Source organism: Scophthalmus maximus, chromosome 5, assembly GCF_022379125.1.
Source record: "Scophthalmus maximus strain ysfricsl-2021 chromosome 5, ASM2237912v1, whole genome shotgun sequence".
Lineage (NCBI taxonomy): Eukaryota > Metazoa > Chordata > Actinopteri > Pleuronectiformes > Scophthalmidae > Scophthalmus > Scophthalmus maximus.
The window spans coordinates 19803660-19828529 of NC_061519.1; the positions used below are offsets into that span (position 1 = coordinate 19803660).

General features: G+C 41.9%; 3 protein-coding genes across 6 annotated transcripts; 1 reads left to right on the plus strand and 2 right to left on the minus strand.

Moving 5' to 3' along the window:
- Window positions 1–11963: 11963 nt before the first annotated feature.
- Window positions 11964–18190, minus strand: snap47 (synaptosome associated protein 47). 4 transcript variants are annotated; one of them, XM_035633581.2, is made up of 6 exons: window positions 17406–17628; window positions 16762–17283; window positions 16468–16615; window positions 16104–16155; window positions 15681–15805; window positions 11964–13598 (listed from the first exon to the last, which is right to left on the minus strand). In XM_035633581.2, the coding sequence occupies exons 2-6, from the start codon at window positions 17256–17258 to the stop codon at window positions 13452–13454; spliced, it is 969 nt and encodes a 322-aa protein (XP_035489474.1). In that variant the 5' UTR covers window positions 17259–17283; window positions 17406–17628; the 3' UTR covers window positions 11964–13451. The 4 variants fall into 4 exon arrangements, with proteins under 4 accessions (XP_035489474.1, XP_035489473.1, XP_035489471.2 ...); XM_035633580.2 differs by having other exon boundaries at window positions 16378–16615; XM_035633578.2 differs by lacking the exon at window positions 17406–17628 and adding an exon at window positions 18053–18190 and having other exon boundaries at window positions 16104–16615.
- Window positions 18137–20174, plus strand: jmjd4 (jumonji domain containing 4). Its single transcript, XM_035633576.2, has 6 exons — window positions 18137–18389; window positions 18492–18657; window positions 18737–18862; window positions 18955–19222; window positions 19394–19540; window positions 19662–20174. Exons 1-6 carry the CDS (start codon window positions 18137–18139, stop codon window positions 19995–19997), a joined length of 1296 nt encoding a protein of 431 aa, XP_035489469.2. The 3' UTR covers window positions 19998–20174.
- Window positions 20175–20210: 36 nt separating this feature from the next.
- On the minus strand, window positions 20211–23185 carry iba57 (iron-sulfur cluster assembly factor IBA57). Its single transcript, XM_035633586.2, has 3 exons — window positions 22683–23185; window positions 21032–21381; window positions 20211–20896 (listed from the first exon to the last, which is right to left on the minus strand). The coding sequence occupies exons 1-3, from the start codon at window positions 23024–23026 to the stop codon at window positions 20505–20507; spliced, it is 1086 nt and encodes a 361-aa protein (XP_035489479.2). The 5' UTR covers window positions 23027–23185; the 3' UTR covers window positions 20211–20504.
- Between the last annotated feature and the right edge of the window lie 1685 nt (window positions 23186–24870).

A 24870-nucleotide genomic window follows, 5' to 3' on the forward strand; every position in this document is an offset into this window, starting at 1 on the left:
CATCCTTCTACAAAGTAGACAGAGGTAAAATCATGACCCCCTTTGGCGGTGGTAATTATTCCCCACTTACAGGAAGTCAGTTGGCTTGCTCGGATTGTAAAAGAGTTCTGACCTCACGCTCGTGGCCTTTATCGTGTTTGGCAACTGTGCAAGCTTCCTACTGCTCATAGCAACAGAGGAGGAAGATACAGTAGCACCACCTTGTGTTGTGGACCAGTCAAAGGTTAAAAGGTCTAAAGGAATACCACTCAAACTTAACATTAAAGCGAGAAACAGAATTTCACCATGGCCACTGTAGTGAGGTACAGAAAAAGACCAATGTCGAAACTCAAGGAGAAGAAGTGTGTTTAAACTCCCCAGTCTGACAATCTACTTCATGCAAAGAATGAGAATGAAGACCATGAATGCCTCACACAATCTCAGGATCAGTAAGAATAGGTTTTTATTAAGAGGCAACTTTTGTTCTCGAGATTTTCCCATGCAGCTGATGACGAAGCTGGGCGGTACGAGGGCATCCCCTTGGCCTTTATGTCTTACGCACAGAGAGGAGTAGAATGGCTTGTGTTGGCTATTCCTCTCGCCAAACACAGCCAGACACTGAGTTGTTCTGGCATAATTAGAACCTGCTGCAGATGTCTGAAGTATTACCTCACTGCAAAGAATACGGCTTCCCCAGCTAACAGCCCCAGCTGGCTGGATCTGGATTCTATTCCACTACTGATCAATGGGGAGCTCCCGGCACTTACAGCCACCACTGGTGCTGTATATTGACCGGATCGAATGGAAGGAGGGCTGCTGGGGGGTGAGATGCACACTTCCATCGAGCTCTTTGCTGAGTGGGAGCCAGTTTTATTCTGTAAAAAAAGTGGCTGTTGTGCATGTACAAGGGTCTCAGGCTGAAGGGCATCCAGAAGAAACTCTACCTCAACACAGATATGAACTTTGTCCAGTGGGAGGACTGGGCTCTCCTCCTTTTTGATGGATGTTTCTCTACTATCCTGGTGTTGAAAATGTGCTCATACAAACACCAGGGGAGCTAGAAAAGAACAGGCTGTGTTGTATGAGGGCTGGGGGGACATAAGTAACTTTCCACTGTCATTCAGTAAGTACTCAGAATTCATTAATAAAGGAATTATTACTGCACTTACACACAAGGCCTTGCGCTGTCATTGCAAAGGCACTGTAAGGTCCATGTGCACTTCCCCAGTGGCAAAGTATAAGCAGAGACTCAGAGTAAAATCATGCGAGGGTCAGCCTGGGGACCAAGGCTGTCTCCAAGGTCTCCTAACTGCCTGAATCTAAACTTAAGGTCATTCCTCTGCTGTTCGACCAATTACCCACGCACACAGCTCTGCGGAGTCTCAGCCAGACGCTTTGGCTGAACTGTTCCAGGACATCCTCCTGTGGGTTTACATTGGAAATATGGCCTGCCATCGACTGAAAAAACTGAAATTTTTTCGTGAACCACCAACACACACAGGACGCATGGGATAGATTTTGGACATGCCAGTTGCAATAAATGGCTAATGGATATACATTTGCATTGTGGGGAGAAATAACGATTTCTCTTTCTTTTCTTTATAATAACTAAAGGGGCATTCAATGACACATCATCGCTTCCCTGACTAAGACACATTTTAATAATTTCCATATCTCAAAGGAAATGTGTAATTACTGCCTGATATTTTCTCAGGGATGTGAATGCTTTTAGCATCCGAGACATGGTGTCATTGACATCAGGCACATATTTGTAGACGCACTTTGCTGGGGTGAGTCATGTCATGACTTGTCTGTATGTGTGTTCCGTAACCCCAGGTCCCTGCAGACAATCTCATTACAAGGAAAATGGTGGGGTTTGTTTTGTTGTGATGGGAGGAGGAATCTAGATATGTCAAAGCACAGATGCACACCGTGTCAGAAAGTCAGAAAGTGTGAGTAATATTATAAAACACACGTATCCAAAATGATTGTTGTGTTAGTGGGGATGTCGGTTCAGCTAAGGTAGCCTAGCTTATGTTTCTGAATGCATGGTAATATTATCTGTAAGGTAAATATGAATTGATCTATATTGTCACGGCTGCATGAAAGAAAAAGATTCCAGTAATTTGATTTAAAAAGGCATACGTGCCGTCTCCCACATTGGAGAGTGGAAAACATCCCCACAAGTGATTTGAAACCATCGTTTGGGAAACTCTAATACAGGGATGTGCACACGTTTGATCTTGAACCGATACCAAAAACATTTTTAAGCTACCATAATCAATATTTGTGTAATGTGAAAGGGGGTCGCTCTACAGATTCAATGTTTCAACATGTTTCATCTCATTGTTTTAGTGTCTTTTAACTCCTTGTTTTGACTACATGATCTGCAAAATACCTCTTTTTAACATCCATGAGCTACACTGTGCAGACCTCCATTACTCTTTTCTTAACTTTATGTCAATGGTTCAGCACCTGTTTGTGGATCGTGTGCACCTCTACTACACTTTTAGATACTTTGTGTATCTCTGCAATTTGGTGCTGAGCTAACTAGTATTAAAAATATATAAATCATATTACTGTACAAGAAAAAACGCATGCAAATGAAAACTAGAGAGTAATATTGGAATTTCCCTTTTTTTTGGATATATAATTTCACTCTGTGGTCTTTATTTGCAACCTTGTAAAACCTTTGTAATCCCATGTTGTTTTCTTTAATGTACCCTACTTAAGTTTTTAATGAAATACTGGACAATCAACTTGTATAATAATAAAATGTCAAGCATCCTGCATGCACAATATGTGTATGGCACCAAAAAGTCAATTTCAGCCTGTTTTCTTTTTAAAGATGAACATGCTCTGTTCCTATTAAAAGAGCCCCCAGACAGAGCGTGTCCGTTTTGATTTATGGAGAGGAAATAGTTGCGTTCTCCTTGCGGGTGGGCCTGTGAACCCCCCCCCCCCTTTGCTCTTGCGTGGCAATCTTGTGCAATTTGCAGCGTAAACCCAAATCACAAGAGGTCACCATCTCCAATAGTCAGTTGCAAGTCTTAAATTATAGCTTGGTCACTGTAGAGAAATATTCCCAGATGTATCTTCAGTTTGAGGGGTAAACCAGAAAAAGAGATACTTGATCGCTCCCAACACTCAAAGGAGGAAGGGCTGTCCTTTTGCTGTGCTCCTTAAGAGCACATAATGGAGCTAATCCCTCGACCATTCTGAAGGAAAGACAAGCTGGATCTGATTCAAGCTGGAAAAATCGAAGTAAACCCGATGCATAACAGTTACTTAAAATGATGTGCAAGACAATGAGAGCAGAGTATTCACTTGTTACGAGGGAGTAATGTGTGAACTGACATATGAGGGTAATAATAAAACCAGACATGGTGTCATGGTTGAACACTCCTTTACTGCTTCTCTGCTTCTCAGTACCTTTTCGATGGACTGTAAAAATGCGGGATGTGTCCCATGAATTCACATAATAGATGGTGGTTATTACCTCCCTAAATGTACCAAGAGCAGGTGTGCACACATAAAAGCCGTAACGAAATCACAGCCTATGACTTCGTAAGATGAAGAGGTTAAAACACTTTATTCGACACCTGGAAAAAGTTTTAATAATACTGCGCAGTGGGCATATAAAACTAAAACAGTCATCCAAGGAGGTTAATAGGAGTCTATAGCCATGAAGAGAATAATATCGTAAAACAGTCCAAAACAGTTAAGATATCATGCGAGTCCTGTTCTCGAGGATGGTCAGGTCCAGTTTACTGCTTTGCAAAGTTGTCACATCTACGCTGGCCGGCTCACTGGGGAGACATGATGTAAGTGTGATTAGGTGGCTGGTTTTGGTATCACCTCAGCGTGAAGTTCTCTTGTCACCATTGAGTGACGTGTTTCTGTGCTCAGAGGATTCTAAGACCCTAATTGCCCTATCTGCTTCATAACAGACAGAAAATATAACTTTCCATTCACTCTCAGAGCTCTGTCATACTGTATCTCCCCACTAATAAATTCTAGCCATAATACATAGTGAATTATTAGCCCACCATGAATTAAGGTAAGGAATTTGACAACAATGGGTGTGAGCGGGAAAGTGACCCACCAAAACTCACTGGAGTTTCATAAGAGTGAATTAAAGAACAATCAAATACCACATATCTGCTTTAATATGATGTGAACAAAGTTTTTTTGGCTTACACTTAATAAACCCATGTTTCTGAACTGCCACTTTTTGACCGTCATCTGTAGAACAAAACAGAAAATGATTAACTCTGATCCTTATGTATTTTCATTTCTACATGATACAGGGGTAATTCAGGGTAATTTAAGTTTAGGATGCAACTTCAGATACAGATTGGGATGTCCTCCACTCTCCAATTCCTTTTTTCCAAATTGAGCTTGCTAGGCTGATCATAGATTGCCATCATTTATTTTTATATAATCCCAGGAGGAGAAATTATGTAACAGGTCATACAAAGGGTCATTGTCAAGTGGTCAAAGCTATTGTGAAGTATACAGTTGGCTTACTTTGTAACCAAAAGTACCATGTTGCATTATGAATGTCCTTGACATGATGTGACTTCACACCCTGATGTAACGTTTATACAGAGTTGATTCATCACCTTTATGAACATAGATTAGAATCGTGCAATAAATCCCAAACTGACTCTTCTTTATTATAATGCTGTTGCATTGCAAAAGTAATACACTCCTATCAGAATTGTTATAAGTCACTTAGCAGCCGCTGACCCACATAAGCTACATGTCAGCCAGCTGTTTTATTAGAAAAGAGAGACACTCATCATATGTATTCCTATTTGCAGACGTGAGCAATATTAAATGATTTATCCCTCTAATTTGGGAGATTAAAGGTCACCACTAATGACAGAACACAAGAGTAACTTATAGATCCCTCTCTCGTCCTGAAAACCACAGAGGAGCAGAGTGACGCACTTTGTTTTATATATATATATATATATACACATTTATACATGGTGATTCCACCTCTCTCTCACAAGTATGGATAGAATGTGTTGATAGACGTGAATGAATGTAATGTAATGTAGATCCACCTCACGTATACATACATACACACAGAGAAACATATCTCAAACATATGAACCTCATAATTAACGTGTAGCTAGTTTTGTATTCATAATGCTAATTGAATGTGCTTTTGAGTTCAGTCACTATCAAATGACACAGTGAAACAAACACTATAGTTCCAGCATGTTCAAGTGTTTTTTCCCATCGGCGTAGCCTTAACCTGGTGCAAATGCATCACGTATTTCGAGTTTCCGACTATTGAGTGTTGCTCACCTTTCAGGTCACAAGAGTGGAGGACACAATATGAAATGCTCCTATCGAGTAGAAATTAGACAATATGCTTCATTGTGCTTTCAAAATATTAAGCTGCAGGCTACATATTTAGACGTATTTAAGGTTTAACTGAGGACTCAGGTTTTCTAAGGCTTTTGACTGACCTTAGTTGTTTTAATTCTCTTTTTATCCTTTTATTTGTGTGTATTCAGGTTAGTTTGGGTTTGTAGTACTGAACGGTTTTAGCACTGAACCATATGCAGCTACAATGAGTCCACAGTGCAAGTGGAGACTGATTCAGTCAGTCTCCACTTGCACTGTTGAAATAAACCATTAGACAACACAGTGCACAAGTGAGTTCATAACGAGGATGTGGCTATTGCCTGGAGGCAGCACATAGAGCCAAGGCATTGAACAAGCAGAAAATATGTTTTATGGCAGCAGACATTTTCATAATTTTAGCAGAGGCAAGGATCCAAAGAAAGCTGTGACACTGCAGACCGGAAACTTCAGCTTCCAGGTTGAGGAGGACTCACAGCTAATATGAAGAATGGCCGGAGGAACGGAGTCTCCAAGACTGGTGGCAGCAGCGGGGAAATCATGACTTCCTCCACAAAACCACCCTGAGGTGACATGACTGGATTGCTGGCCAGCAGCAGCAAATAAACTGACATATTGTGAAAGGTGCTTGGGCAACGAGTCGCATTGAGCAGAGTGCTGTGTCTCAAGTGAGTGGAGCAGCGTAAATCACGCAGACTTCCGTCCATTAGTGCTATGACATAACACAGGATGTGTCAAATAGGTCGATGTGTTCTGAAAAAAACAATGACATGATATGACATAATATGTTAGCATGCAGTTGTGACAGGGGATGACCGACTCACAGTACATGGCAGTTCCATCAACCATTATTATCACCAGTGTCATTCCACCGATACAATGGTTCACGTTTTAAAAAGTGTCTGGAGTTTAAGTGACTCATATCAAAGTTTTACATTTGCTTTCGAACCACGTATGCATATAAAGTAAGCATATGGTCAAATGGTTTGAAAATTGTTGTGATGACTGGCAAATTATACCTAACTATGAAGTCAAGGCTTGAAAAATGCACAACCACTGTGCAACTGTAACGTTCCAGACAATCTCAAACGTCAGATGCAGTCTGGGATTGTTTTTTTGGGGAAAAAGTTGGGCTCCTGCTCAGAAGAAAAGAATGCAAATAGTCAATGTTTCTGACTCTCAAAACATTGGTCTACCACAGGTGCAGGTTTTCCATACCAATTAACAAGTGCTCCACCCACAAATTTTCCATCAAAATAAACTGGGTACACATAAAAAAAATTTTTTTTAAAAAGGCACATTAAAATGGGAGTGATTGCCTTTGATATTCAATGCTTTAATTGAAACCAGGCCGCAGAATTATAGAGCTCTGTTTTGACGGCTCCATGGTTTCCATCAGTAAAAAGGGGATTCCTGAGTGATATCCTGAGGAACACTAGATTTCCTTTTAGAGGAAAACCAAACAGGGTAACACGTCATTGTTTTGCATGGCTTCATGGTCAATTGGCATTAGAGTTTTTTTCTGTACCTGTAATGGACACTGGGTCAGAGGTTCATACTCCTTCTGTCTGCCACTCACACGTTTTGCGCACGAGTTCAGTAACCACCTCGCATATGGCTGGGCTGGGTAAACATCTGGTAATCTTTGTTTCAGCTCCTCAATGGCTCACCAGGCTATGGTCTCGCTCTGTGTACTCAATCTTCTCCAGTTACACAGTCTCTGGCTGCTCCCCTGAGGTTACGTGGACAAACCATTTGGGATTGCGGAAGGAGTTTCCACAAAATAGGTGTTGTCCAAAAATTCTTTGCAGTTATGGAAATGAACCCACAAAAAGGGAAAGTGATACAGCGACTGAGCGGAGCTTATGGGCAGATCTGTGGGTACTTTTAACCAGGATTTTTTTCTCTTTCTTTTGTCGTTCATTTTTCATCTCCAAACTGCGACGAAATAAAGATTTCAGTGACAAAACCTTTCCAACCATTCAAATTAAAATATTTTTCCCAGGCTCATGTGTTTTTAGTTGCATTAAAGAAGACAAGGCGTGTATGGATTACTGAAGTTTCACTTTATTTCTAAATTAAGCCCATTCTTAGGCCAAAGATGGTTACAATTATTCTTTCCGTTCGTGGTTGAATTGACTTCACAGTCTATGGTATTTGGCCGGCGACTTCCTTTTGGAAGTACTTAAAAGACCACGTCACAATAATTTGAAAATTAATTTGATGGCCCACGCCCTCATCACAGACCCAATCCGTTGTCCTGGCATGGCTCTACCTACTTTGTCAAACACGCTCTCTGCCCTGTGCTGATGCAAAACCTATAACCAATAACGTCCATTCATTCTTTCGCATTCATAAACTGGTGCATCTGGATAATGACTTCACAGGGCCCACCGTCAAGGCTGTTCTTACCATGCTGGCAGGGAGCCATACGAGGCTGTCGGCCCAGGCTCCTTTTCCCAAGTTCCACCCAGACGCTGCGTGCACTGTCATCCTGCTGAAATGTAAACCCCAGATTCAGCTGTGTTTGTTATGGTTGTGCCGGCCCTCGGTGAACACACAATGCTGTCACAACGTAGCTATAACAGCGCGGGGCAATATTTCAACAATCTATTTGGTCAGCTGCAATTGCATCACTAGGTGGTCAAACACATACGTTTGCTGGAATGATAATTAGGATTATTTCGCGGGCACTCTTAGCGAGGGTCCCAGTTCTTATTTCCTAACATACCTCGACATTCAAGACAGAAGTTTGAGTCAAGTGCTTTTAAGTATGTTTTCACAGTGTGTGAACTTGACCCCACTGGACTGTGTTCACAGAAGCACCGTCATGACTGTTTGTGCTGGGGATGCTCTCTAGAACAGCAGGGGCCAGCTCTACCCCTGTTGTCTCTTTTAATCATCTGGCTACAGTATAAACAATCATTCAGACTGAACAGCAGTGTTGCCCTTGAGATCACTGGCCTGCTGCACTAATGGCGATGTACTTTCCAGAGAAAATGAGTAACCAACAAAGTCTAAATTTATCCTGAAATGACCCCATTGTCAACCCCACGAGGTGAGGGGGGGACACATGCTTAACTTTAATCAAACCGCTGCCCCGCGGGCTGCACGCAAGTTCAACAGCCTTTGTGTGATTAATCTTTTCCTGTCGTCTTGTCAGCTCATGTGACCCAAAGACACTATAACATAGCAGACTCCAACAGGATTTAATGTTAAAATGTAAATCCACAGCCTGTCTGAGTCTTGCTGGGGGTCTGTATGCAGTGTGGCATCAGTCGGGTGGGTAATTTATTGTGGGAGCTAAGTGTTTCCATTTGCAGTAAGAGCCACTAAAAACAGACTCGCTGAAGGTTTCTGGGGGGCCCGCTTGTAAAAGTAGTGATGCGGTGCGAGCTGGCTCACGGCCTGACAACCTGTTTGGGGAGCTGTATAGATGGGGTTTTAATGAATACATAATCCAGTCATCACAAAAAGGGCTCTTCACACTTGCCAAAAATTGCATATTTGGACTGTTCACCTTAAGCAGAAAAGTGGTCCGCAGTTTTAAAAAGGGTTTTCCTAAAGAAAATAAACAAGATCTGCGAAGACCATATCCCATCTGACCCCAAATAATGCAGATAACATAAAAATGTCTTCACTCAAAGTGCAAAGACTAGAATGCAATTAATTTTTACAGTTAATCAACTGAAAATCTCTATTAGCAACTTACTGCTGCCCTCTACTGAATCCAATGAACACACACTAATAATGATTGTTAATGGAATAATGTACTGTCTCATATACTTACTATATATATATATATATATATATATAATAAAAATATGCCTACAATATAATAAACATTATCCATTTGAAAAGAAGTAGGAGAAGCAACATGCTTATCCAGACCTACCCTCATTCTATACAATAAGAGTTTTAATGATAATAATCAATAATCAATCATTTTCAGAACATATTCAAGAGGTGTAAAAAAGGAAAGAAAAAAGAAAACCCAATCACCACAACAATATCCAACAATAGCCCCATTAGTGTGCTCTAAATTCACCTTCCTCTTCCTCCCCCTTTTTTCCCTCATGAACCAATCCTTACACCGACCATTCCTTCATTACTATTTAGTAGGTTAGCAAGATTTGTAATATTCATGCTAGACATGCAAGGAACTCGGCAGAGTTCATGTAGGTCGTCATGTGGGATTTCACCTGGAGTTGATTTGAGAGCGATACTACTGTATAAAAACAGGGCCAAGTTTGCTTTGGCTGCCTAGCGGTTAACGCTGTCGCACAGAAATGAGAAAAGTTTGCAAAACAAAAGCCAGAAAAACCAAAGTGTACCTGAAAGACCAAGGCAAACACAACAATAAGTGCAATAGCATATGCTATGATATCATCATCATGCAGCTCAGCATCTGGGAAAGTACCATATTAGCAGCCATGCAGAGAACATTTATGGCTTGATACAACCCAAAAAAAAGCTCTGAATCCAAACAATATGAGTGCAACGAGTTTATATTCACAAGCAAAAAAATGCAAAGATACAGGGGAACACCTGTCATGTCTATCTTTCACTATAACAGAGGGGGACACGTTACCACGTTGATAGCCAGACAGGAGAAGATGATGATGATGCTGAGTGTCAAATCACTTTCTGTAGGAGATGACATATACACCCCCCCCCCCCCCCCCCCCCCCGGTTGGACTCAAGAACCTTCCTTCCAGGAACGTTTTCTCCCAGTTCTAACATTAACCAACAGGCCTTATTTCCTGAAACCAGAAACTCCCTCAGCAAAAGGAAACCCAGCAACACCTGCACGAGTACGACGCCGGCCAGGACATGAGTCAAAATCAGGCCATTAGACTCACACAGTCTAATGGTGAAGTGGAAGTGATTTTTTGATATGCTCTGACGCCCCACATCAACAATCACTCATTCATGTGTAAGTGGAGTTGATAACAAATAGAAAGCATACTGCTTAAACCACATGTTGCCAAAAGATTGATGTAAAATGGAGCGAAATGCTTCAATTTAAAAAAAAATGTTTTGAATAGTCACTAAAAAAAACATATTCCTGAGGACGATAACTCCGGCCTATTTGTACCGCTGTCACACGGCTCCATATTTTGGAACATAGCGCAACCTACATGTGCCCTCGTAACCCACAATCTTGGGCTGCCTTTTCCCAGGAACAGTTGATAGATTGGCCATCAACGGAGACACGCTCCTCGAATGAGAGCGCTCGCCACAGAACTATCGAGTAAACAGACTTGGAAGTCAAGGCCAGCAAAATCCCTCGTGTCTCCATACCATCCGTTAGGAAGGCAAAGCCGGATCTCATGCATCTGTGGTCAGACGAGACCGCCACCACTTCCTCGTATTGCAAGGCTGCTTCAAAACCACGCCAGTGTGTGCTCTATTTCCCTAACCCTTTTTTTAAGGGTTGGAATTCACATAACCATGTGGTGTGCTTCTGGAGTTTGGGATTTCCACAATCTCACTATTTATCACTCAAATAAGAAAAAGAAAAAAAACAGTCCAACTGTGCTGGAAGAACTTTTTCATAATATCATCGACATATCGTGTGTTTGTGCTTTCAGTCTCCCCGTCTTTCATGGTGGGCTGTGTTTAATGGAAGAGATAAGTTCAGGCTGACTGGGACCAAACTGTTGAGTGAGGCTGTCGATCTTCTTTTAAAAAACCTCTTTGTGTAAAGCTTCTTCCTGATTCATAATTGAGTGCTCAACCACTCGCCAAATCAAATCTGGTCCATTGTTGACATGGAGGGGTCCTCCCGTTCGGTGAAAGCAAAGCCGGACAGGGGTAGTCACGCTGAGGCCAACAGTCTTGGTGCCAACAGGATGTTATAACAGCAGAGTGTACAAAGTGAGCCACTTCCGCACAACAGTGCGCACAGTGTCTGGAACAGTAATTTACATCCGTTTCTAATTTGCCCATGTTATCATTTACTCTGTTGCAATTTGTCACAATTTTTGAACAATTTTGCAATAAGTCGAACACGAGCGCCGTTACCTGTTGTCTGCCTGGTTAGGATTCAGGCTCATCAATAGATGCAATTATTATATTGTTTGTGTTTGGTTGTTTTTGAACAAAGGAAACATCTAAAACTAGAATTAAAAGGTCTTTAAACTCATGCTATTTGTTTTGCAAGCACAAGAAACGCTCAACTAATGAGATTCATATACTCCCTGTGTATATTCAAAAATTATACATACTGTATATGTCTGATGACAATGTATCTTTCAAAGCACATTTTGGAACCAGCTTAAAAAAACTGAGTATCATATTGTTTCTTTTAGTTCATGACTATGATGCTGCCAACAATTTACTCAGACTCAGGCCCATTGACCTAAAATATACTGTACAATAAAGCACAAGTATAATGGAGAAAAATGGTTTTGCACTGAACATATTTCTTAAAACTCAATAAAGGAAAGTTCAAAGTCGGGAAATAATTGTGTGTGGTCATCACAACAACCGACAACTTTCATATACAAAATAGTCATTTGATCGATTGTTATTTTATATAAAAAATTGTAACAGCTTGGAACAAAAAAGTATCTGAATAAACAAACAACTGTCTCACGTGACAATCTCAAACTTAATTTTATTGCAAATTAAATTATATAATGGTGATGACTTCCTCGCTGATAAAACCATCTTACAGTGCCTATTGTGCTGCTTCATTTATGAAGCTGTTTGCTATAAGAAATATGCAGCTATACCTTTTCCCTTAAGAGTTAATTATTTAGTGGTGTCCAGTGTTAATATGAATTTGGACTCATCAGCAAAAGAAGCATCTATACAGCACTTTCCAAACATGGTACATCTATTTCAAGTGAAACTAATTGCTAATTACAATTTCACAGTGATAATAGCGCACAGTCAAATTACAGAATTACAATGTCACAGATAGCACACTTGATAGTGTGCAAGACATACACAGTTGATATGGACCTTAGCATGGATGTATGCTTTTGATTTCATGTATAATATTTAAAAACAGAGAGGAGTGTATTTGTTCTGCTTTAAAGATTCCCAGGAATTACTTTGCACATTTACAGTCTTATTTACATAATGAAACATTTCCACTTGATGCAGTACAGAGCAGCAATATTGAGACATGCAACATTGAGCCACATGGAATTTGTGTCCAGAGAGGTTTTGTGGCCCAAAGGACCTGAGAAGGATAATTCATGTAGAAAGCAATGGATATGAAAGTAAGAATGGCAATACATCATCAGAGAAGATAATGTGTAAAATTTCATCTGTTCATTTACGATCTGCCGGTAATTTTAATCATTTTTTATCATGTATCCTTCTCTCTTAAGTGTGATTTGTACATAACACCTAAGAAAAAAACATGCAATTTCTTTTGAATTAGTTTGTGCAGAGAGAGCAAATACAATAAACGATTTTTCCTTTTTGATTTCCATTTCACCCTGAATTCTGTCACTGATTACTCTCACAGGTTCTGGGAAGGATGTGAGCTGTTTTGTCCTCTCTGATACAAACTGAGTCATTAGCTTATTTTTCACCCATCTCCACTGGGAGGGCATGACATGCACTGAGGATTCATGCTATTCCCCCAGATCAGATTCAGGTGCCACAATCCCTCACTGGCTTCCCCATCAAAAACATTGCTAATAGGGCTCAATAGACTGAGCCATGCCATTAAACATCACTACATGGGACTGAACATAGGGCTGACAAGTCCTTTATGTGACTATCGTTACACACCAACAATTAATTGGTAAATTTTAGCATCTTCTTTTTACATCTTCCTTACTTCATTTTTCTAAAACAAAAAAGAAAATATTCTTAAGAAATGATTATATGTTATTAATATAAAGTTAAAATCACTGATGTGCAAACGCCAAGATTTTTGGATTATCTACAGTGTTAAGCAAACATGTATTTGTGTCTTATGAACAATTTTAGAACATAAAAAAAGCCCCTTCTGCTGTTTTGCAGTTTTCTCTAAATGTACCAATCCCATGAGGACAATGAGGAAGCTTGCAGTGCATTTCTCAGGAGGGATATTTTGACCACATGCATCAGCTGGACTGTCGGAGCTACAGCAGCCTCTTCATACGGCATGTGTGCTTCTCTATGTGCATGGTGGCTCGGTCCGTGGAGCTGGTCAGCTCGTCCAGGACGTCATCCTGCCGTTCCAGTTCCGTCTCTGCCTCCAGGGCAAGGTTCTTCAGCTGCATCAGCATCTGCACAGATGTACACACACACAACCAAATAAGAACGCACTTTTGGAGATGCAATTACACACCAGACCCCAGTGAACTTAAACAACTAAGGAGCAAGACGCAAATCAAGAAGATTGAATATTAAACCCTGCGCAGAATTGGTGAGCAGTTGCAGGGAGGAACATGTGGACCACATGTGGAGAGGTGTGACGATGGCGTCAGTGGGTTAGAAAGTGAGTGCGTTGATGACAAAATGAGAGTTAGATTTTCAGTTAACTTGTCTTCTCACTTATGAAGACAATAGCCCGCAGCTTGATGTTAGCATATCAGAAGACACCGGTAAAATTAAACACTTATCTTGAAACAAAACCAAAAACAACGACAACATCATCAGCTGCCCGGGTGGTAGATGCAGTATAAAAACCTTTCATATGCAGTATATGAAACTTGAGGATATAATACAGAGTAGAATATAGAAATCTCGGCTAATCCCCTGGGATCATTGATACCATACAATACTGTTTGTTTTCTGCTTTCATATGGTTCAAGGAATACTACAACTACATCTCAACTGTCTGTGTTATGGTTGATGGAACAACTTAAATATACTGTGATGTGCCAAGCAAAACCTAATAAACACACACTCCAAACCCCACCACCACGGTTTCTGAACTAATATTATGTTATGCTACATATGCTCTCACAGACACACACACCCACTGACATTATGTCAGTTTTCACTGGCCGTTACAGAAAGGGGTGCAGACGGCAGTTTGAAAAACAGATAGTGTGTCAATACACACCAAGGAACAACTGTATTCACTCCGTCGGGTCTGTGACTTTACAATTTCAGCTGGGAGAGTATTTTCCGTGTCATAGAAAAACACAGAAAATGAATATTTTTAGCTGCTGCTTATACAATGGCTAGAGGTCTTAAGTCATGTAGAAACCCTCAAAATTAAACATTTAGGCCACAGCTAACAGAAAAAAATAAATGAGCTAAAATCCCTTGTGTCATAGGCATTAGTGGGGTAATTTCAGGACTGTGTTAATAGACAAACAGTACAAAAAATGCTTTATCATTCTTTTAAGTGAACCAGTATGAGCTGTTAACAAGTTGGACTTTCCAACCTCAAACAATAATAATTGTATAAAAATGTGTGGACAAAGGGGAATATTTGCTTAAGCACTTAGGGCAAGACATTAAACCGAGTGACCCTCTGTACAAGTTTCCCCACTGTAGATTATAATCTTGACATGAAGAGTAGGGCGTGAGCAGAAGCGTAGTATTAACTCAAATATGGCAGCCTTTGAGGTCTGAACCATTATCAGCTGTAGACAATATGCCATAGACGAGCCAAGATGTATGACCGGCCCAGAGCTGTTAGCGCTACGATAAAATAGTTTGAAAAATGATTTATACGCGCAAAACCATCAGTGACCAATTTGCATTGTTGTTATGTAGTCCTACAATAATTAACTAAATATAAGGTATATGGTGTTAATATGCACAGTATTGCTCAGGCCCAATATACTGTATACGTCAATCATACTCTGAAATGTTGCTTTTCTTATTTGTGGTGCAGTTTTTGTTTGGCAAACAGTATATATTTTTTAGGGCTGTTATCGTTGAGATAATTTTTATCAATGTGCCTATAATGTGGGCACAAATGTCTGATGTTTTCACATCTAAAATTGGTTCACTGTGCAGGTCTTGCCACCAAAGACCGTGTCTGTCACAGTTCTCAATGTTGTGAGGTTCTGAGTGGAAAGACGTTGCACAGTCTGAGCAAATGACAGACCGTGTCTCTTTTCCTCTCTTAAAACCAGGATGGACTTTGGTTTGTGGTCTCACCAAATAACATTTTAAAAACACAGGATAAAAAAATAAGAATCATTTTGATGAATTGTGGTTTGGAATGGAACTATCAGAATACATGTTATCATAACAGCTGCCAGGACAATCTGTTGCCTGTACGCACAGACATGACATTTGAATTACCTACCTTGAATATACAAGTATGAAAAATCTAAATGCAACAGCAGTGCACGTCATACAATCGCATGGGCAATGAGAGTCTAACTTGTCTAACTGGACCTCACCTGTTTAAGTTCCTGGGCCTCAGCCTGGCTGACAGATGGCTGGAGGACATGCACCTGCAACTGGGACAGCTCTCCTGCTGGGACCTCCAGTGGGAGCTCTGACTCTTGGCAGTCCTGCAACAAACCTGACTCCATGGGTGGAGATGGTGAAAAAGTGCAGAGAGCATATGTTGTTTATGAGGAAACCAGACTGTAAACTCAAAGCACAGCAACTGAGGCAATCAGGGTGAAGTCACTCATCAAAATACATTTCTGTCAAGGAGATATAGCAATAACCATGTCAAAAATTCACATGTTTTTAAAGAAGGCTGTACTCTCAAAATTATAAGAGGACGGAAACGTAGAGCTTTGGTGCCACTCAGTGGTCTGATTTATTCTACACATGGACACAACAGTAAAATAATACTTCATTCTCTTCCTCACCTTCATTCCAGTTTGTCCCTTCTCTGCCACACGGGGATGAAACTGGAGTTGCCTGGAAAGCAGTGAATTCGCTTGTGAGCTCTAGCTTCTTTTTGTACTGCATCTCCAGCACTGATAATGTTTCTGGCATCTTGGCCGACAGGAACCTGTAGAATGTGTCAGGCTTCCCAATAAACCGCTGTCTGACAGTGATTTCATAAGGACTCTTCACCCTGATCTCGTCGATTTCTTTTTTTTCAAAGCGATGAAGGAGCATGCAGTTTGTGTCTCGCACCTCCAACGCGGACACCAGCACCAACAAGCATCCTGGTTTCAAGTCTGAGTCTCCACCTTTGGACACCACAGCTGGGATGCTTGTGATCACCTTATTTCTCCCAGACCCGCTTCCAGCTGAAGCAGCAGCAGCAGAAGCTGCAGCTCGTGCAGCGTCCTCAGCCTTGGCTTCCTGCTGCGTCTTCCAGGGGAGTTTACCAAAAGGCCACCAGGAGGGAGACTCCAGCTGTAACAGAAGTCTGCAACAAGGTGTGTGGACAAGGACCGGGAAAACTGTCAGCAGTAAATTTGTAATTTTTTGGCAAATCCGATATGCAGAAAACAACACTTCAAAGGGAAAAAAATTGTTACAATTCATCCAGTAAGCAAATATGCAGATAAATACTTATCAGCCACGCCCAGGTCAGAGTCGATCTTCTCGAGTCCCTGCATCATGTTGTCGAACTGCTCTCCTTGGTGGCTGAGGACTGTACCAGTGTCCTCCAGTCGCCTCTGGGCCCCTGCCACCAGGTTGATCAGCGCTCTGCCTTTAGAGGGCTGAGACTCAGCCCCACGGGCCTCCGAGCTGGGGGACAGGAGGCGTTCCCTCCAGAAATGTTCCAACACATTATGAACCACCACCCTGTTGGGTTTCAGGGAACCAAACCAGTGTTTCACGTCGCCCTCCTCGAGCACCGTGAGCGTGCTGAAGATGAAGCTGGACGACTCCATCTTGATCGCCACGATGCGGGAGAGGCGGAACGTGGCGAGGCTCTCCTTGCTCTGGTTGGAGACGAAGCGCACCGTGGTCCTGGTGAGGGACAGGGTGCCATTTTCCCACCGCTTCTCGCCGTTTATGTAGTAGGAGCCGGGCCAGCTGTGGATAGCAACGTCCCGGCTCATTTTGGAAGGAGGTGCACTGATTCACCTGGAACAGGGACAAATGGGCTTCAGTGTGACGTCAGTGACACACACATGCACACAAGGTTTTAATCTGCTATTACATCACAGGGACACTGGGTGATCAATCTGTCCCGAGAGAGTACATACGTTCCTCAGAGTGAACTAGAAGATGAGCTCAGATGAGGCGTTGGCCGCTCCGGGTCTCTGTCCAACTGACCGCTTCACAAGTGCGTCAATATAAAGTCATAAACCTTATTTGAGCACGTGTTTACTTCCACTTGGTAGACTACATCCGTGCCGACGTAATGTCATCGACATTATCCTGCAGGGTTCGGTGTCACGTCCCCGCAGTCTCCTCACTAAGGATGATGGTGATGTTTATAGCGGAAGTCGTGTCACACACGGGTGGGTACGCCCGTATTTACTGTCCGACTTGAAAATGCTGCTGTCAAAAGGCTACAACGGCGAGGTTTTGAAAAAAAAAAATATATATTTTTTTTTCGCTATTTATAGCAAACTATTTATAGCTTAAAATTAGCTTAGTACGTAGTTAAAGAGAGTGCAACGTTAAAGAAAAGAGGTAATTGAGACCAACTATAAACGGTAACGGTATTTCTAAATGTGCTCCGCCAGGAACCGTAGCATGCAGCGTTCGCGATAGAGGCTAATGAAGCGACCTGTTTTTTTTCATATTATAAACATAATAATACGCTTTGCATGATGTGAGTTCTCCACCTCAACCGTTGTTTGGTCTCGCAACAAAGGCGAAAAGAGGCGTCGGGCCTTTTCCTTACCGTGTCTCTACCGTGCTTGTCCGAGCCGGTGACAGGCAGCTACGCTAACTAGCTAACTAGCTAGCTGGCTCCTTGTCGACCACCATGGACAGGGAGGCGTACCGCAACTGCTGCAGCCTGGTCAAAATGCCGAGGCAGCCGTACGAGCAGTTCTGGTCCTCGCACTTCGTGGACTACATCGACAAGGAGCTGAGCTACTCCAGGTTTTTCAAGAAGTACCTGCTCCCCAACCACCCCTGCATGTTCTCCAGGAGGTTCACGGAGGGGTGGAAGTGCAGGAAGCAGTGGGTGACCGAGGACGGGAAGCCTCACTTCCAGAAGCTGCTGCAAGAGTTTGGTAAGTGAGCCCGTCTGCCAATGCGCCAACTAATCATAAATCATAGTGCTGCAATGTCATGCAAGCTTGTGTGTGTGTGTTTTTTCCCCTCTCTTTTTACAGATGAGACTCCTGTTCCTGTTGCAAACTGCAATGCAAAGGAGTACAATGCAAACCCCAAACAAGTGATGCTTTTTAAAGAGTTTATACACTACTGGAAGGAATATATCCAGAATGGACACTCGTCGCCCAAAGGATGTCTCTATCTTAAAGACTGGCACATGTCAAGGTGTAACTTTCATTGATTGTTTGCTTTTGTGTACAGTTGCGTGTACTGCATGTCACTGACGAATGTTGTCATTCTACAGGGACTTTCCTGAACACAATGTTTACACCACGCCGGTCTTCTTTTCTTCCGACTGGCTTAATGAATACTGGGATACGCTCGAGGTGGATGACTACCGGTTCGTCTACATGGGGCCGAAAGGTTCATGGTATGAAAAATTGAACATAGTACTGGCAATGCCAATGTTTTTGCTTAGGATTTTTCTTTTGACACAGTCAGACCAACCTTTTTCATCACTAGGACCCCATTCCACGCTGATGTGTTCCGCTCCTACAGCTGGTCAGCCAACATCTGTGGTAGGAAGAAATGGCTCCTGTATCCCCCAGGTCAGGAGGAGTTTCTGCGAGACACTCACGGCAACCTCCCTTACGATGTAACCTCGTCAGAACTGCAAGACAAAGGCCTTTTCCCTCGCTCCGACGAAGCCTGTCAACCTCTTGAGATTATTCAAGAGGCAGGTGAAATCATATTTGTGCCCAGTGGCTGGCACCATCAAGTTTATAATTTGGTAAGAACTGTTGAGGTTAAGATTTCTCAGCAGTAGTAGAGTTAGCGCAAAATGATCTATGAAATTATCTCTAATTATACCTTAGTGACATTGGAATTCTCTTTCATTACAGATGTATAAAAGTATTTTATTCGAATCAGCATTTTCTGGTTGTGAATGTTGTTTTTACAGGAAGATACCATATCTATTAATCACAACTGGTTAAATGGCTGCAACGTCGACATCATGTGGCAGTTCCTTCAGAATGAGCTGTCGTCTGTTCAAAAAGAGATCGACGAGTGGAGAAACACGATGGATTCTTGGCATCAGCACTGCCAGGTACTATGAGAAGAGAGAAGATTGCTCTGTATGCGTGTTGTCCAAAAAAACATGCTGCTGCCCTGAATGTATACAACAAATAAATGACTGACTAAAATAATTGTTTTGTATTTCCATTCAGGTCATCATGAAGGCCTGCTCTGGTATTGATTATGCTGAATTTTCTTCATTCCTAAAAATAATTTCCGACAACCGAATGGCCTACCTGAATGCCTGCTCTGCGGGGGATTCCTCCGATTACCCACGGCATCTCTCGGAGACGCTCACCACACTTGGACCTTACCATGCTGCCTTTGACCTTCAGAGAGTGGCTCACGTACTTGAATGCCTACTGTGCAATGAAGACTTTAAGCGGCTCGATCATTCAACACTGGCAGCGCAGCCAGAAACCATGTTGCAGCAAATTCGGGACACTGTTCAATCCACAAGAGGGCAGCATCACCTTTATCAGGAGTGAGATGTTAGCCAGGCCTCAGCAATGTAATCTTCACCTGGAAATAGCTTGAATGAGAAGTGGTCATTTGTATTGTGTAAAAAAGAGATGATGGTAGGTCTTATTGTACCTATGGTTTGAGACGAATCGCGATCTCAAATGTTGCTTGTGAATGTTTGGAACTGATCTTTGCACTGAAAGATAAAATAGAATAATAGATAAAAAATACACTTGATGGTGCTTTTATTTAACAATTTATTTATAACAATGTATTTATTCAACAACCACAAATTCCCCTATGACAGTTGGTATATCCTGTTGTATAGTGCTGCAATGGATTGTTCAAATAATACTTAGTATATATATATAATTTAGCGAAAGAATCACTCAAATCTGGATTTATTGCAAACAAAGAAAATACTCAAAATATAAATTAGTGCCACACTTCTGTAAAGCAATGACAGTGTAACAAAGTGTACTTCAGGGTTCTGCCTGTCGGTCGCCTGTCAGATGTGATGTATGTCACTTTCTTCAGTTCACTTTCACATCTTTAGGCCACCAGTCTGGCACAGAGACCTTAAGTGTCACCGTGGTGTCATCAGGAGATTTGAGTGTCAACACCTCTTTGGCATGAGCCATGCGGATGAGGCTCAGACCCAGCTCTCCTACCCCGGCCCGGTGCTTCCCAGCTGGCTTGCCCGACTGCGTTTGCAGTGCAGCTCCTTCCTCAAGGTCCTGGACTAGAGATGACAAGTGTACTGGCATCAGGCGTTTCCGAACCACCCCAGTGTGATGAGTTCTGGCTGTGAGCTCCTGGCCAATGTAACAGCCTTTGCTAAAGCTGATGCCTTGCATGTACACGAGATTTGACTCTAATGGCAGTGCCACCCCAGGAGGAAGGTCCTTCACTCCCTCAGGAAGACCTAGACAACAATGACAGCAGAGGAAACAAAACTTGTCACAAAATTTCAATATCACATGTCAAAACAAATCCATACTTCTCACTTCATTTATCTTATAATATGAGGTGTATTTAGTCCACTACTAACCAGTCTTACCTATTGTATAGCGATGTCTGTGATACTCCTCGGTGTCACCTTTCTGGCATGATGCAATGATATCCCAGGGGTTCATTTTACTGTCCAACACCAATCTCCAGCCCATTTCCTGAGTTCGAGGATCAGCCTCCCACACCAGAGCTTTTTCCAGGGAGCAAAGCTCAGGTTTACTGGCCTCTTGGCCAGGTTTTTTTTGCTGCGGGAGCACTGTCCAAACAGAGAGTTCGGGACAGGGGCTGATGCTGACCTTTCTGCGAATCTTGTACATCTTCAAGTGTCTTAACATTGAGTCCTTAACGGTGCCATCACACTCCAGGAAAACGCCTTGTCCGGCATCCGCTTCTTTCAGACTGAAAGGAAAAAAAGCAAGCAAAAAAGACAATACACCATAAACCACCACATTAGTTTTGTTGTTTGATTTCACTGATTACTTCATTGTAGGTGGAGCTGTCCTGGGAAATACATGACATCTCTGAAACAGGAGTGTTGCCACTAAACATTTTTCCACAGTTGCCCACTATTCTTTTTTTGTCGCTAATATAAACGTATATATATATATAAACGTAGGTACATAAAAGTACCTGCTGTATCTCAAAACAGACAGGCTGTATGAGCTGTCGATTGCTACTAAAATTAGTGTCTTTCAAATGCCCATCTAGTATTTTTGACAGGCTGGTTCCACCAAATAGATAATTCCACTAAATTACAATAAATAGGCTTATTGTCCTTTTTTTAAAAATATTTTTGTTTGACTCAGCCACAAATTATGATTGAGATATCTGGACAAAAATTTAAAAAAATCATAAAACATTTTTTTCTGGCTGTTTTTGATCACTTGTCATGTCACAATTCTTTGCAAATAAGAAAATATACATCCCGCATATATATATATATAAATTATCTATCATTACAGATAAATGGTAAAGAGTCCTCAAATATCATTATCAAACTGTTTTGCAAAAAAAATGTCATTAAGGTTTGATATTTTACAGTTTAACCATGAACTTATTTTTTTAATTAAAATAAATACAACCAAATACATATAACTTGAACTATGAAAAATGTACATCATTTTAAACCTAAATTAGAGACAACTGTACATTCTTTTGGCACAGTTCAATCTGTAAATTAAAAGTCTTTCTCATAAACGTCGATACCAGTATGTCTATGAAAGGCTCATATAACTGATATATTGGTCAGACTCTAAAAAAACTGTATTAAAGCTTTATTTGAATTGCAAAAACTAATTTCACCAGAAGACGACAAAACTTAGGGACATTTAGTTGTAATGATTAGGCAAAAATCATTACATAAAAAAAAATCTATGATGGTGTCGTTGTGTATTATTTTTAATGTAGGATTGAAACAAGTGGTCATATGAGCGGACACACTTTTTAGATTAAAGATAATACTAGACAAAATACTGGCTTTTTAATAGTTAATAGAAATCATGTCTATATTCAATATGAGCATCATCTTAGTGAACATTGGGTGGTTTTAAAAGGACTTCAAAGGTCCTCTACTGTGTACTCGGGGAGTGTGTCTGAGCCAGACTGTACACACACCTGTGGTCGCCTAAACATGGAACCACTGCCAACAGCTGCACCGCGGAGATAAGCGGGTATTTACAGTGTAACAACGTGTACTGTACCTGTACAACAGGATGTCGTACAGAGTTCGTCCTTGTACATTGAGCATGTGCGAGTACATGGCTGCGGCCCCGCGCTCCTCCAGCAGCCCCGCGTCGTTGGTTATGATCCCCTGGAGGAAGGGGCTCGTGTCCGGGCCCTGGATCTTCAGCAGGCTCCTGTGAGAGAGGCGATAGCACACGAACTGTGGCGGGACACTTCCGGCGGCCCGGCTGTACTTCTGCGCGCGGGCCGCCGCCGGAGCCGCGGCGCCGGACAGATAGCGACCCGTCGAGCTCCTGGCGTAAACGCCGCGACAGCCCCCGCCGGACGTGAGCGCTCTCCCGGCGACACACAACACCCGCATGTCGGACACCGTCCTGTGGCTCTGGTAAGTGTTCAGGTGAAGTGGTCACGCCGCTTGTCCTCGCCGATGCGCGGCTACACAACACAGGACGTGACGCTGGACTCCGGCTGGTTGACTGCGGCTACGAGACCTCCATTTTGAATTCCCACAATGCACCTCTCGATAACATTGGAGCACGTGTGCGTGCGTGCGCGCGCGCGCGTCCGTGCGCGTGTTTTGCGAGGACCATTTTGATGATGGTCCTTAGTGAGGACATGTTTGGAAAGTGTAAACATTTTAGCATTTGTCACTTGTACCTCACTAAGATCAAACTATGAGATTGTGTGTGTGTGTGTGTGTGTGTGTGTGTGTGTGTGTGTGTGTTTGTGTACAGGTGTGTACATGTGTTTTGTGAGGACCATTTTGATTACAGTCCTTAGTGAGGACATGTTTGGAAAGTGTAGACATTTCGGCATTTCTCACTTCTACCTCACTAAGATCAAACTATGAGATTGTGTGTGTGTGTGTGTGTGTGTGTGTGTGTGTGTGTGTGTGTTTGTGTACAGGTGTGTACATGTGTTTTGTGAGGACCATTTTGATTACAGTCCTTAGTGAGGACATGTTTGGAAAGTGTAGACATTTCGGCATTTCTCACTTCTACCTCACTAAAATCAAACTACGAGATTGTGTGTGTGTGTGTGTGCACTTGTACTTCTATATTGTGTGAGGGCCAAGTTGACTGACCCGACGGAGTCAGGACGTTTTGGAAAAATGGCAGATACAGCTCTGGGTTGGAGCTGTTCCTCAGTCTTGTGGTCCGTGTCCGGATAGATAGGTATATAGATAGATAGTTACTTTATTTATCCCAAGCTGGTAAGTTCCGGTGTCCAAATAAATGTAAAAAAATATACGAATATAGTTCTGTATCTATTGCCCGATGGCAGGGGGACTCAAACAATCTGTGGCCTGGGTGGGATGGGTCTGTGCTGATGCTGCTAGATATATGTAGAGTGCAGCAGGAGACTGTCGAGGCAGTCGCATTCTCAACAGCAGGAACTTGTCTGGAACATTCATGAGTCATCCAGCCGCCTTATGTTACAGTTTAACAGTCTTTTATTCAGTGATAAAAATGGGGGCGTGACAATTTCCAGACATTCTTAGATAAACGTTGACCAGTGGTTTAGGAAGCTTGTTTTGTTTTTTGTTTTAATTGTAACAATATAGTAATAAAATACTAAATTTCACATAATTTCACATAAAAGTAACTGCTGTTTGGGTTCCTCTAACCTATGCAATCTAAAGTTTTTTTTCCCTACGTTTTTATGCCATGGGTTGGAGCATGATGAAATTTAGCTTATTTTAAGCTCCAGGTATTGTGTTAGGTATACAAATAGTTACAGGGGAAAGATTCAGTCGGACCTATGTAACATAGCCTCATCTCTCAAACTGCATGCATGGAAGTCCTATTCCTAAATGAATGCACATGTTTAGTTGTTGTTCGGCTCTGAGGACTAAATTCAGTACTGGTCAGTGAATAACTTATTTCTTTTCATTTTGATGAGAAAATGCAGAGCAAGCATTATATGACGCACTGAACGTGCTAAAAATCACACATCTGGACAGGGGCTGAAAAAAACTTATTAACAGATGTAAAAGTACAGAAAATATACACGCAGTCCCTCTTTTAGTTACTGAGCAACATGTATAACAAATTAAAAGGTTAAATATTTAAAATGCACAAGCAAGTGTCGAATATAACTGATGGGGAACAGGACAACATTAAAATACAAGACAGAACAAACCCAGTGGAACTTTACATTATGTCTTTCTCCAAAGCATTCGTTGTTCTGTCTGTCAACGATCTG

Excerpts from the sequence above, each read along its gene's own strand:
- snap47 (XM_035633578.2), bottom strand. The coding sequence starts at position 17,258 with ATGAGCCGGGACGTTGCTATCCACAGCTGGCCCGGCTCCTACTACATA. Across the intron at positions 16,616-16,761 it reads GACCTGGGCGTGGCTGATAA|ACTTCTGTTACAGCTGGAGT; the intron begins GTATTTATCTGC and ends ACCTTGTTGCAG. Across the intron at positions 15,806-16,103 it reads AGGGACAAACTGGAATGAAG|GTTTGTTGCAGGACTGCCAA; the intron begins GTGAGGAAGAGA and ends CCATGGAGTCAG.
- jmjd4 (XM_035633576.2), top strand. The coding sequence starts at position 18,137 with ATGGACAGGGAGGCGTACCGCAACTGCTGCAGCCTGGTCAAAATGCCG. Across the intron at positions 18,390-18,491 it reads GAAGCTGCTGCAAGAGTTTG|ATGAGACTCCTGTTCCTGTT; the intron begins GTAAGTGAGCCC and ends CTCTTTTTACAG. Across the intron at positions 19,223-19,393 it reads ACCATCAAGTTTATAATTTG|GAAGATACCATATCTATTAA; the intron begins GTAAGAACTGTT and ends TTGTTTTTACAG.
- iba57 (XM_035633586.2), bottom strand. The coding sequence starts at position 23,026 with ATGCGGGTGTTGTGTGTCGCCGGGAGAGCGCTCACGTCCGGCGGGGGC. Across the intron at positions 21,382-22,682 it reads TACGACATCCTGTTGTACAG|TCTGAAAGAAGCGGATGCCG; the intron begins GTACAGTACACG and ends TTTTCCTTTCAG. Across the intron at positions 20,897-21,031 it reads CAGACATCGCTATACAATAG|GTCTTCCTGAGGGAGTGAAG; the intron begins GTAAGACTGGTT and ends ATTGTTGTCTAG.